Consider the following 12500-nt stretch of genomic DNA (forward strand, 5'->3'; position numbering starts at 1 on the left):
GTGGGGTGTAGTGGAGGGGATGCTTTTTAGGCTTTGGGTCTCTGGGATGCTAGCTAGCAATAATCATCAGAGGTCCCAGCTGTGTCCTACAAACACAAACCAAAGACCCAATTACATATGCACACACACCCAAACATGAATGCAGACACACACATACTTTCACACACACACACACACACACACACACACACAAATAATGGAAGAGGACAGGAAGAGGGCAATATGGGTCAGAGTGAAGGAGAGAAGCAGAAAAAAATCAGAGAGAGAAAAGAGAGAGAGAGAGAGAGAGAGAGAGAGAGAGAGAGAGCGTAAGAGGACAGCATACTAAAAGAACAGAGCCACCTCTCCGACAAGATAAATGACTCTTTTCCGCTTTACATGCTCCCTGCTCCCCCCTCCTCCCCCTCCTCCCCACCTCCTCCCCACCTCCTCTCTCTATTCAACTGTGTTTCTCCTGTTTTATCAGACAGCAATCTGTAAGCATCATATGGGGAGGCCTATGCCGTTATATAATCCACAGATCACACTGACAGCTCCAGCTCCTGTGAACACACCGTGGAAATTGGTCTGATGGTCCCCCAACACACAGCAGGAGAGCCACAGATACGCTGCTCTAAGGACACCATGAGAAGGAAATCTAGATGTATGTGTTGTGTGGCTATATTCTTTAGGCGTGGGTGTATTATGCAGAGTGAACAAACTGCATGTGCACTGTGCACATAAACATATTTATAGCTATTCTCTATCCACTATACAATGTATCTTCCTCAGAAATGCATTTGTGTTGTTACTGCTCAGCATAGTGGTCTCATTTCCTTGGCAGAGCTGTCCCTCAGCAGCAGTCCATGCTGGGTCCATGTGAGTGAGCTAAAGCAGTGCGGAGCGGAGAGGAGTGGGGATGAGAGAGGAGGAGGATGGAGAGGAGGATGAGGAGGAAGATGGAGAGGAGGATGAGGAGGAGGATGGAGAGGAGGAGGATGGAGAGGAGGATGAGGAGGAGGATGGAGAGGAGGATGAGGAGGAGGATGGAGAGGAGAGAAGAAGCAGGCGCACTGGTGGGGTAGCACTTTGGCCCTGGGGCCTAATGGCATCTTAAAAGCCTGCCCTCTTTTTACTTATGAATCTATCAGCATGATGTCACACACATGCACACACACACACACACACACACACACACACACAAGCAAACACACACACACACACACACACACACACACACACACACACAAACACACACACACACACACACACACAAGCAAACAGCAAACACACACACACACACACACACACACACACACACGCACACACGCAGGCATCTGCACAAATGCACTTCTACACAGACGTGCACACAGTAATTCAGCCAGACATTTGTAGGTAATGTAATTAGGACAGAGGTGTGCGGTTGTCGGGGCTGACAGATGCACTCTGATGTATGTGGCCAGTGTCAGGGCCGGCTGGGCCGAGGACAGGCAAGAAGGACACAAGTCACCATGGACATCCCAATCAACAGTGAATTCCCCAACTGCAGCGCTTCGACAAAAACATGCAAGTGCATGTGCATACACACACACACACACACACACACACACACACACACACACACACACACACACACACACACACACACACACACACACACACACACACACACACACACACACACACACACACACATACACATTATATCTCTCTCTAGCTTTCTCTCACTTTCTGTCTCTCTCTTACACACACATACACACACACAAACACATATTGACTGTATTTCTCTCTCTCTCTATCACATACAGTACACACACACACACACACACACAGACACACACAAACACTAACACAAACACACACAAAAAAAAACACACACACACACAAACACACACAGTCATTTTTGCTCTTTTGTACTCCATCTGCACGTTAAATCAAAAACACCTCTTGAGCAACTCATTTGCATTTCAACAGCATAATCACCCTGCCTCTTTGTCTCCATCCCTGTGCTTCTCTCTGCTGGGAGGAGAGTATACTGTACATAACCACGGTCTGAAAAACATAGCTAACCACAAGATGTACCGTCCCCTACCCAGAGTAGAGTGCCTTCACTACACACAAGATAAGATGGGATAAATCTCCATCTAAGATAAGAGCACAAAGCGATAGGGAATTGCTCTAGACAGAGGAAACTGGCACAAAAGGAGAGAGACAGTGAAAGAGAGAGAAAAAAGAGAGAGAGAGAGAGAGTGAGTGAGAGAAGGAGAAAGAGAGAGAGCTGTACGCACCATGTCCCGCCCGGAGGTAGCCCTGTGCTGTCTGAATGCCCACAGGCTCCTGAGCGTGCATCTGGAGGTGAGTGAGATCAGAGGCTCGCGCCGGCGAGGGCACCCCCAGCTCCCTGAGCAGGGCCAGACACAGGGCAGCCAGGGCCAGCCTCAGGGGAGCCCTGCTGGCCAGTGGCCGGGCAGATCGGCCCGGCATTCCTCAACGTGGCTTTAAGGTGCCCAGGTGAGTGGAGAGGAGATCAGAGGAGAGGATGAGAGACTGGAGGAGCTGCAGATCCTCAGGGAAGAGACATCCTGATAGTAAAACCCCAGCACTCAGTACAAAGCAACATCTACTCTGGAAGTGAAATAACGATGTCTTGGAGAAGTAGGAGAGAAGCCACTTGCATTGAACAGTGACTGGCTAGTGAGACACTTTATCCCCCAAAGGTATGAAATTCTTCATGGAAAAACTTCAGGAAAGTGGATGAATGAAGGAGATTCAAAAGAGAAGAATATTCCTCTTTCTGTCCACCGCCGCGCAAAAGTAAGATCCAAATGCAAGAAAAAAAACTAACAAGAGGAAGAATCCACAAGGGAAGAAGTACTCCAGGAGTCGAGAGGAGCCGTTGTGATGGAGGGGAGAGGGCAGAGGACGCCGAGCGCCCCCCCTAAGACCTTCCACGTGTCAACACCAGTGGGGCCGTAACCCTGGGAGACGAGCCATCACTCCCCCGTTCCAGCAGGAGGAGAGAGGAGCGCCGCTGAGCTGAGCTGAGATGAGCCTGGACGAGAGGCTGCACAACGCACACTCTCTCTCTCTCTCACACACACACACACACACACAAGAGCGCGTGTGCATGCTGGGGGAAACACGCTCTGCTGCAGCTTTCCTGCCTCTTCCACTTCATCCACTAAGAGCCAACCCCTCGCAGCTCACACACTGTCATGCATGTTCACACACGCCTGCACATGCCCCCTCTCTCACGCGCGCGCTCACACACACACACACACACACACACACACACACACACACACAAACACACTAGAGCAACTCTAAATGGGCGCTCCAGCTGTCACACACGCTGAGGAAGAGGAGGAGGAAGGCATTAGTCCAAGGGGGATCCTCAAAGAAGGAGAGGAAAAGAAAGTCCTCATTTAGGCACAATAGAGGCAACAACCAGTCAGAAAAAAAAAACAATGTTGCCTGAATTCAAGTCACACTGAGACGGAACTAAATCCACCTTCTTCCCTTCCACTCTCTCTAGCTCTGTTGTCCTCTGAGTAGCTATCTCCTCCTCCTACACCTCATTCACCACTGCCCTCTGTTGTGTGGACCCAATGAATGAGTTGAACACACACACACACACAGAGAGAGTGAGGGAGGGAGGGAGGGAGGGAGAGAGAGAGAGAGAAAGAGAATCTACGACAGCAGAGCTGTTGGGTTTCCCTCCTCCCTCTCCTCCTCCCTCTCCTCCTGCTGCACACCTCCCTCCCTCTCCTCCTCCCTCTCCTCCTGCTGCACACCTCCCTCCCTCTCCTCCTCCCTCTCCTCCTGCTGCACACCTCCCTCCCTCTCCTCCTCCCTCTCCTCCTCCCTCTCCTCCTGCTGCACACCTCCCTCCCTCTCCTCCCCCCTCTGTCAGGACTGTGCAGGCCTCCACATCTCTCCTCTCATCCCTCATTCTCTCTTATTCTTCACATCTCCCCCTCTCTCGTATGTGAAGCCCCCCCCCCCCATCTCTATCTCTTCATTAGTAACTGTCTCTGCCAAGGGGTCTGCCAAGTCTGATTATATTCTTTTGCGGTCCTGATGAGAGTGCGGAGCAGGATGCAGAGCCACCTCTCATTTTCCTGCGGCGTGGGAGAGACGACTTCATCTCACAGGCAGCATCTTCGTTCCGTGCCTGGATCTCCCAGGAGCCCAGTCACCGCAGGTGGGCTTCGCCTCGAGAGCCCAGCGTGACAGGTGCTCCTTTGCCAGCGGAGCCAGACACTGCAGGAAAGTGTCATCAAATAAGTGGAGCCCAAGAGCCCCTGGAAGTGGAACGCTGTTGGGAACAGTGAGTTTTGTTCCGGGGACGAGACAAGGGCGCAGTCAATGAGGAGACAAGCTGTCGACTGAGCAGAGCTGCCTGTCTTAGAACTCTGTGTCCAGTTGAACAGATTTGCCATGGGTTTTGAGGAAAAGTTGGTTCAAAATGGAACTAGGTAGACAAACTTGGAATTGTGGAAAGGGTCACAGAATAGACATGGGTCTGTGAGGTGTGATGATGTCCCTGCAAGAAGAGTGGACATTAGTGGAGTGGAGTGAGTGTGTTTGAAGAACTAAGAAACTTTCTCTCTTTCCTTTATCACCGTGAATGATAAACTACTCCGAAGGACATTCTTTGGTCAATTTGACCTTGTACAGCCTGAATGTTGATGCTGATGCTGATGGGGCACCTTAGACAGCAGCACATCTGAGTGTAAATGAGGCTGAAGGTCCCGTCATTCTCTGCTGGCTACAGACTTCTGGCACTCTGATGCAGTCTGATCCCCTCAAATGTTTCTCATTTACTTGAGCACCATCTAGTGGTAGTAGCTGGTCACTTCCATGGACTGCACAGTGCAAGCAGCACAGCTCTCAAAGCTCTGGAGCGGTCACACATTACGAACCTTTTCACTGCACTGACCTCAACCAGGCAATTCAGAGGAAGTGGAGCATGATGGCAGATGAACTATAAAGAGAAAAGGTGGAGCCGCCAATATGATTTCCACCCCGAGGTGTTATAGCTTTTAGTCTCTATAGGACTCAGCATTCAGCTCATACACACATGAGAACGTCTCGGTTAACATTAGTAATCAGAGCACTGAGGAGAAGCATGAGATGCAAGAGCTGAATAATATACAGGCTGGCCCAGCGCTCTGTGGCACTCTTTAACACTTCTGCCTCTCCCTGGGATTCAGGCTGCGTCCTGGAGCTGGCTCAGAATGAACAGATGTAGGCTACAAAGAGCACATGCACACATTCTGGCTCACACACACACACACACACACACACACACACACACACACACACACACACACACACACACACACACAAACATACACACGCACACAGGGTTGATGATACCCTCGCCAAAACATTTTTCTCCTTCCACACAGCAACACTAACTGGGGAATATTGACTTTTCTTTGTTATTAAAAATGGGCTTGCTGATAGCCGAGCGCTAATTAAAAATGATCAATTGCTTTGGAGAAATAATGTTCCTTCTGAGACGGTGCTGGGCGCTAACAGCCCACCGTATCAGATTTAATTTCTCGTTGCTCATTGTGAGGGGTGGGGGGGGGGGTTGAGGAAAGGGGTGCTATCTTCCTGTATCCCCCCCCATTCCAGCACAGAAGCTCTTTATCTTCACACAGAGCATCGCCCCCTTATCTGTTCCAGCTCCCCTCATCCCTCATCTCTCATTTCATTTGCCTTCATGTGGAGAAATCAGCTCACAGCCCACGGCGATGAGCAGCCCACCTTATCCTACCTAATGCTACACACACACACATACACACACACACACGCACTTCACACATACACACACACACACACATACACACACACATACACACACACACACACATACATACGCACACACACACACGCACACACACACACAAGCATATGCATACACACACACATGCGCGCGCGCACACACACGCATACGCATCCACACACACATGCACACACACATACACACTTATTCCTATCCCATTGTCATCATCTCACCATCATTAATTGCACAATTCTTTGTGTGGTTAAAAAGATAAAAAAGAAAATCAAAATGGTCTGTCTCTTCTCCTCTTTGTCAGTTATCTCTCCATCTTATTCAGCCTCTCACTAACGCTTGTGTCTCTCTCTCTCTCTCTCTCTCTCTCTCTCTCTCTCTCTCTCGCCCCACTGACACCACTGAGCAGCGTGGAGGGGTTCTGGAGCACTTAAGATAAAACTCAACCTTGACACCATCGCAAGCAACAGCCCTATGAAAGAATGGACTAAAACACACACACACACACACACACACACACACACACACACACACAAAATCTTCTCCATCTCTTTCACCCCCTTCACCAAGCAAGCATAAGTACACACACACACACACACACACACACACACACACACACACACACACACACACACACACACACGCTTAAGGTGTAGAGGATACTCATACAGGATTCCTTCATACTAAAGAAACACTCGAGGATCATTCCCAGTCTGGCCCACCTCCCTGGGCCTCTATACACGCAGGAGGACAAACAGAAGCTGTGACCTCGAGCTGGAGAGGGCAGTAAGCATGTGTGCCTTAAAGAGTAGCCATTCACTTGAGTGCATATCAAAGTGTTATTGCTTGGGGTAAGTGTTAGTTGCTGGCTCTCTGCTTGCCAAAATATTTGGCTTCTGGTTTTGAAATGGAGGCCTGTATGAATGCAAGTGTGTGTGTGTGTGTGTGTGTGTGTGTGTGTGTGTGTGTGTGTGTGTGCTTGCTCGTGTGTGTGACTGGTTCTCCAGAGAAGAGGCTGAGGCTCTTATCAAGGTCACCAGGCAGTGGAGTTAGTCTGTATTGGCAGCCAGTGTGTGCCAAACAACTGCAACAGATCCTCCTTTTTAAAAAAAAAAATACTCTCAAGGACTCTCCTCACCTGCTTCATTCCTTCCGTTCACTCCCTTCACCTGCTCCCTTCTTCCTATTCTCTTCCTCCTCCTCCTCCTCCTCCTCAGGCATGTTTTCTTTTGCTCAGCAGCTTTAAAGAGTGCTGACATTCGGCAGAAACTGCAAAATGGGCTCCAACTACTTTTTTTTTTCTTCTCTTTGCCAGTTTCCCTACACAGCAAACTACAAATGTGTGTGCACACAAACACACAACAAACACACGCAGGTGGACTCATCTGTGCCTGGAAAGAATGACAGTAACCTACTGTATGCAAATCTACTTGTTCAGGACACCCAGGCTTTGTGAAGATTCCCGAGGCTCCCCCTAGTGGAGATTATTTAGGAATAGATATGCAGCGCATGCATATGGCATGACAAAATGGACTGTGACTAGTAGTACTAGAACGTCAATGAAAGCATCCACTAGAAGAACTAGAACATCAATGAAAGCATCCACTAGAAGTAAAACGCCTATTCTGTTAGTAAACAGTCATGGACGGATGGTGGATAGTGTGTGGGTGACAGAATGTGCGCATTATCAATGTGCTTCCGATTCAATATGAGACTCAGCATACATTTTCCTTTGTGCTGCTTAGCCTGACGTGGGAGAGGAATGTTCCTGTGAGCAGATGGCACTTGATCACGAGAGCAGCAGGAACTCAGGAAGGGGAACAGTAGCACTTGGCCTGGCCTCAGAACAGCGACTAGAATGTGGACTTAATCATGTCATGTTGTTTACCATTCCTAAACTAAGGAGGTGTGCTCGTTGTGCCTCTGTCATGTTAAAGGAGTGGTTCAGGATTTTAGACATAGGACCTCATTTCCAAGTAAGCAAGTGTGATATTTATCAGCGGAGACCGATTTCAACACGTTTCATTCAGTCCTTCTAATTGCAGAGTATGCAGGTGCTAGGCTAGCGCAAGTCAACGCTATGTGTTAGCCTGCCACTAAAAACAGTCTTACCCACTCCAAAGTACACCCTATGAGGTCCTATGTCCAAAATCCTGAACCACCCCTTTAAGAGATGCTTTTGGAGCACGGCAGCATGTCCTGACCGGGGTGTGGTGTGTGGACCCGAGTGGGCTGTGTGTGTGGACCCAAGTGGGCTGTGTGTGTGTGAGGCTGGAGGTGGACGCTGAGAGGGAGAGAGGAAGACTCACGGTCATTGCAGAGAGGCCCTCCGAATGACGTCATGGTGCAGTCGCAGCTGAAGCCCTCCCACAGCTGAAGACACACGCCCTGATTGGAGCAGGAGTCCTCCTGGCAGGTGGTGCTGGGGCCTGTGGTCAGGGAGAGTGAGAGGCAGACAGTGAGTGCACCACGGAGATGGAGCTAGAGCACACTGCACACTCCACACTCCACACTCCTAAGCTAAAGGCTGGAGAGGACATTCACATGGCCTGGATTGCTCAAGACTTGTCCCTCTGGAGCAAACCCCAAAACCCCTCCCAAATGAGAGACAAACATGTTTTACGTCTTTTCTAGCTCTTATTTGTGCCCACCTCCACCACCACCACCACCTGTGCCAACGCTATGCAAGGAAGCACAAGTATTCCACAAGATACCAACTAAAATACAATGTATAAATACAAACAACTCCTTTATTTCATAATGGATTTCATAATTTGGCCATAATGTGTAACTGTAAATAATCCTCTGTTGCCTCCTTGTGGAAACACCAAAGTAAACAAAAGGACCTGGCAGCCTTTTCACAGCCTTTATCTGTGGCTACTAAATCATTTGTTTTATTTGTTCCGTTATCCATCTCCTGGTCACCCATTCACTGCCAAGTAGATGTGAATCACTTCAGGTGGAAACATCCAAATGTAGAGGCAATAAAGCAGTGGACTAAACTAGTGGGCAAGCAGCCAACAGCTAACAGCCTGGCCTGGCCTTGCGCACATTAAGAACTACACCGCTGGCTTTAATAAAAACTTGCTGGCTTGCTAAAGGATGTATTTCCATATATGTAATGACACCATGCTGGAAAAAAATGCTCTTACATTTTCTCAGCCTTTTCAGCGACTACAAATCTCGAATCTCTTTATCTCCGCATGAGTTGCGCATGCACTGAGCGCTAGCTGTATTAGCACATTGTGCACAGCACTCTGCAGGCTGCCTCTGCTTATCTCTATTCATCGGAGTCCTACCTCTTGTGTTACATGCACAGTTCACTTATCCATGGGCCAGATGCTTTATCCAGACAGATAAAGGGTGGCTCCAGTAAGGCAAAAGAGAATGCATTCAGTTTATTCTCTGTGCACAATCCACTTACTTTACTTTCTGAGCAGATGCTCTATCCAAAGCAACCCCACAGCACATTGAGGACATATACGATGCTTCCACACACTGCATTTAGTGAGTAGATGCTTTAAATCAAATACATGTACCGTACAGAGAAGGCATACACTCAACTCCCTGTGCTTTCGTTATGTAACACAATGCGCGATACACTATGTGCATGGTTCAGCATAGTGTGTTACATGACAGATTACACATTGTGGCATGCCGTGTGTGCAACTAAGCATATGCAGTGTCAGAGTGTCACAGGGTCACAGATTTGGTGCTCAACACAGTTGTAGTGAATTGCAGGCCGCCAACAAGGATGTCATATTCAGTGTGTGTGAAAAACTCTGACCTTTTGAACACATACATACGTACAGTACACAGTGGAGGCACACGACAAATGCATCTAGGTGCAGGAACACAGTGTTGCATCATGTCACAATTTCAGACCCCTGGAGAGTCAACCAAGTGGAAAAAAACACCTGCAGACTAAATGCTACAACCATACAGGATAGAACTAAGGAATAACATTTAGTTGCCTAAAACTGTACACATTAAGCAAAGTAGGCTTACAATACAATGGATTTTCTCAGTGTCTAAAGAAGCTCAAAATGATTCCATATAATTCCTTTTTACAGGTACCTTAGTGGTGTTGCCGGGCGTGACATTACGAAAAATTTAGGCATCTGAGTTACTGTAATATTAGTCATACAAGGAAAATCTCCTAAGTGAATCGTATGCCTGAACAGGATATTTAGCCAGTGCTATAAGAGTTACTGTATCTCCAGCTGTGTAAATGTAGTATAGATAAATTGGTACACTGTAACTGTAAAGAATTTTTTAAAAAGTCTACTTTTCCTGCTTTACTTAAAATGATTATCTGATGCTAAACATCTAATGCTCATGTAATTTTGTCAAATACATAAGATTTTAGATGTTTTGAGAATTCCTTCAAAATAGTGTACAGTGGCTCTGATTTGGACACCTGCACGCAGTCAAACCTGTAATCAATTTGGATCTCCATGTACCGTCAAAAAGTGTTGCCGACGAGACGTGGAGGAAAATGGGCTCTTGAGACATGCAGGGGGGCGGAGGGCCTATTCAGGGGGAGGATGGCGGGAGCTGGACGACACACTCATGCCTCTAGCACCACGGACACCACAGGACAAGCGCTAAAGAGAGGGCAGCCACCATCATGTGACAAGAGAACACAGAGAGGAGGCCTCACACACGGGACAACGTTAAAGACTGCAAACTAGCTCTACAGGACCAGCAAGGTGGCAAATACAAGAGGGCAGCTTGTATTTGCCAGGACAGAATTTCACATAACTGGCAGCTGAGCAAGAAGGTGATCTAGGACACTGAGCTGTTCACACCAGAGGAAGAGGGGGAAGAGGTGTCACTTGGGTTCACACAGAGACGTTCATCTATCTACCTTGCAAGTCAGCTTTCATCAATGCAACTTGTGTCAGCCAAAAACAAAACAGAAAGGCAACAGCAACATAAAAGAGATGTTAGTAAATCACTGGAATGTCTGTGCTAACAGCAAACGAAAGAGATGAAGAAGACAGGTGGAAAAGAGTAGAACGCTGTAGTTTAAGGAGAAATATAAATTGAGAGAAGGGGGAGAGGGAGTTGTCTGGTCTCCTCTGTTCTGTTCGTTTGGAGAGGGCTGAAAGGGCATTAATTCAGAATTGAACATATTCCTGCCGCATTACTGCTCACAAGAGAGATGGCCTGTCAGTCTCAGTTATGTACTTCACTGCTGACGCTCTCAGATCAAACAGAGCAGAGCACACCTGACAGTAATCAATCGCGGCGGCTACTGACCATACCTGGCAAATCAAAAAGGAATCAGTCATGCATGGCTTTGCTCATCTGCAACTGAAAATCTGCAAAGCTACAGCTAAAGTGATCGGCAGTAAGGGTCTATTGACTGCCCTTGGTTTGGTGACAAAGGAAAACAATGGCAGGTCTAGAGGATCTCATCCCCTTTGATAGATTTTGGAGCTGGAAACAAAACAGAGGAGAGAGACGAAAAGAAGAGAGGAGGGTGTGAGGAGGAGGAGGAGGAGGAGGAGGATGTGCATGAGAAAGAAATGTTAGAAGGAAAAACCTGTGAGATAGCCAAACGCAAAACGCAAAAGCAGGACTAGGGATGAGATATCATCTGACCCCTCGCTCCTGAGCGGTCCTCTCACCTTGAAAGGTTTGCTCACCTTCACAGCCTCGCTCCACCTGGCCCATGGTGGCCAGGGCGTCGGCTAGAAGGTCCGGTAACCGGCCGTTGAGGTCCACAGACGCCAGGCAGCCCTGGAAGCCCTCTTTGGAGTGCACCAGCTTGGGCAGGTCCTTGTACATGTCCTTGCCTATGCCTCCAATGTAAAGGTCACCTTGGATAAGAAGGAACAGAAGAGAGGTCAGTAGTGGTCATTGGCACATACGGTATATACGGTACATAATACTGCTGGGTGAGGTGCCTGTAAGGTGCTTGACATAGAGACGATTTTAACAAGCGTAAGCTCTACTGAACTGTAAAAACTAGATTACTGATGCTACATCATACCTTTCAGATCCAGGTTCTTGGCACCTGTGGTAGTCTGAGTGGTGATCTTGGTGTCAATCTTGACAGTGTGGAGGTTGTTTTTGTCTCGTGAAATGATGACATTGTGCCAGTGGTTGTCGTTGAGGGGTGTGTTGGAGTTACCCTTGATCAAATGAGCTCCGTTGCCCAAATCGGACACATAATGCAGGTACCTATAGCCAAGAGACGACCAGACAGCATTTACAACAAGACTCACAAACCTAATCAAGAACCATAACCAATAATCCACAGCCATAACAGCACTATTCAGATGAAATCGACACCTTAATTCACCATTATCCCTCTGCTGCATTATGGCCAACATGAGGACATTTGTAGCAGCTGAAAACACAGATTCAATATTCATGACCACACTTGATGCCCACTGATGATGCTAACAAATGAATGACCAATTATTTATGCCATTATTTATGAAACTCATATTACATAGTCCTTCTGTTGCCCAGCATTACATTATATTACATTATTGTTAGGTTGTGTCAAGATTTGTATTGAATGAGAGGATCTGTGCTATGGCTAAGTAAGCATTATGCATTGCACTCTGAGGTAAGATTCATTTGAAGTCAGATTGCGTCTTCCTCTGAAAAGGATTCTAAGGTGTTCACTTGTTCCTCACCCTTTGACCAGCTCCACCACGATGAAATCATTCCCATCGCCGCGATTGAAGAGGAT

At 47.7% G+C, this 12500-nt stretch overlaps 1 protein-coding gene across 18 annotated transcripts in view; it reads right to left on the reverse strand.

Moving 5' to 3' along the window:
• nrxn1a (neurexin 1a) overlaps nt 1-12500 on the reverse strand; it is a 141432-nt gene that overhangs the window by 41143 nt on the left and 87789 nt on the right. For 10 of the 18 annotated variants that reach the window (XM_048267754.1, XM_048267751.1, XM_048267755.1 and 7 more), the window contains 4 exons: nt 12445-12500; nt 11790-11980; nt 11443-11616; nt 8098-8217 (listed from right to left, as the gene is read on the reverse strand). The exon at nt 12445-12500 is cut by the window's right edge and continues 326 nt beyond it. In XM_048267754.1, coding sequence (XP_048123711.1) covers nt 8098-8217; nt 11443-11616; nt 11790-11980; nt 12445-12500 — 541 coding nt within the window. Of the gene's footprint in view, nt 1-8097; nt 8218-11424; nt 11617-11789; nt 11981-12444 lie in introns of all 18 variants that reach the window. The other 8 variants (XM_048267748.1, XM_048267744.1, XM_048267743.1 and 5 more) reach the window with 1 other exon arrangement.

Source organism: Alosa alosa, chromosome 17 (genome assembly GCF_017589495.1).
Source record: "Alosa alosa isolate M-15738 ecotype Scorff River chromosome 17, AALO_Geno_1.1, whole genome shotgun sequence".
Lineage (NCBI taxonomy): Eukaryota > Metazoa > Chordata > Actinopteri > Clupeiformes > Clupeidae > Alosa > Alosa alosa.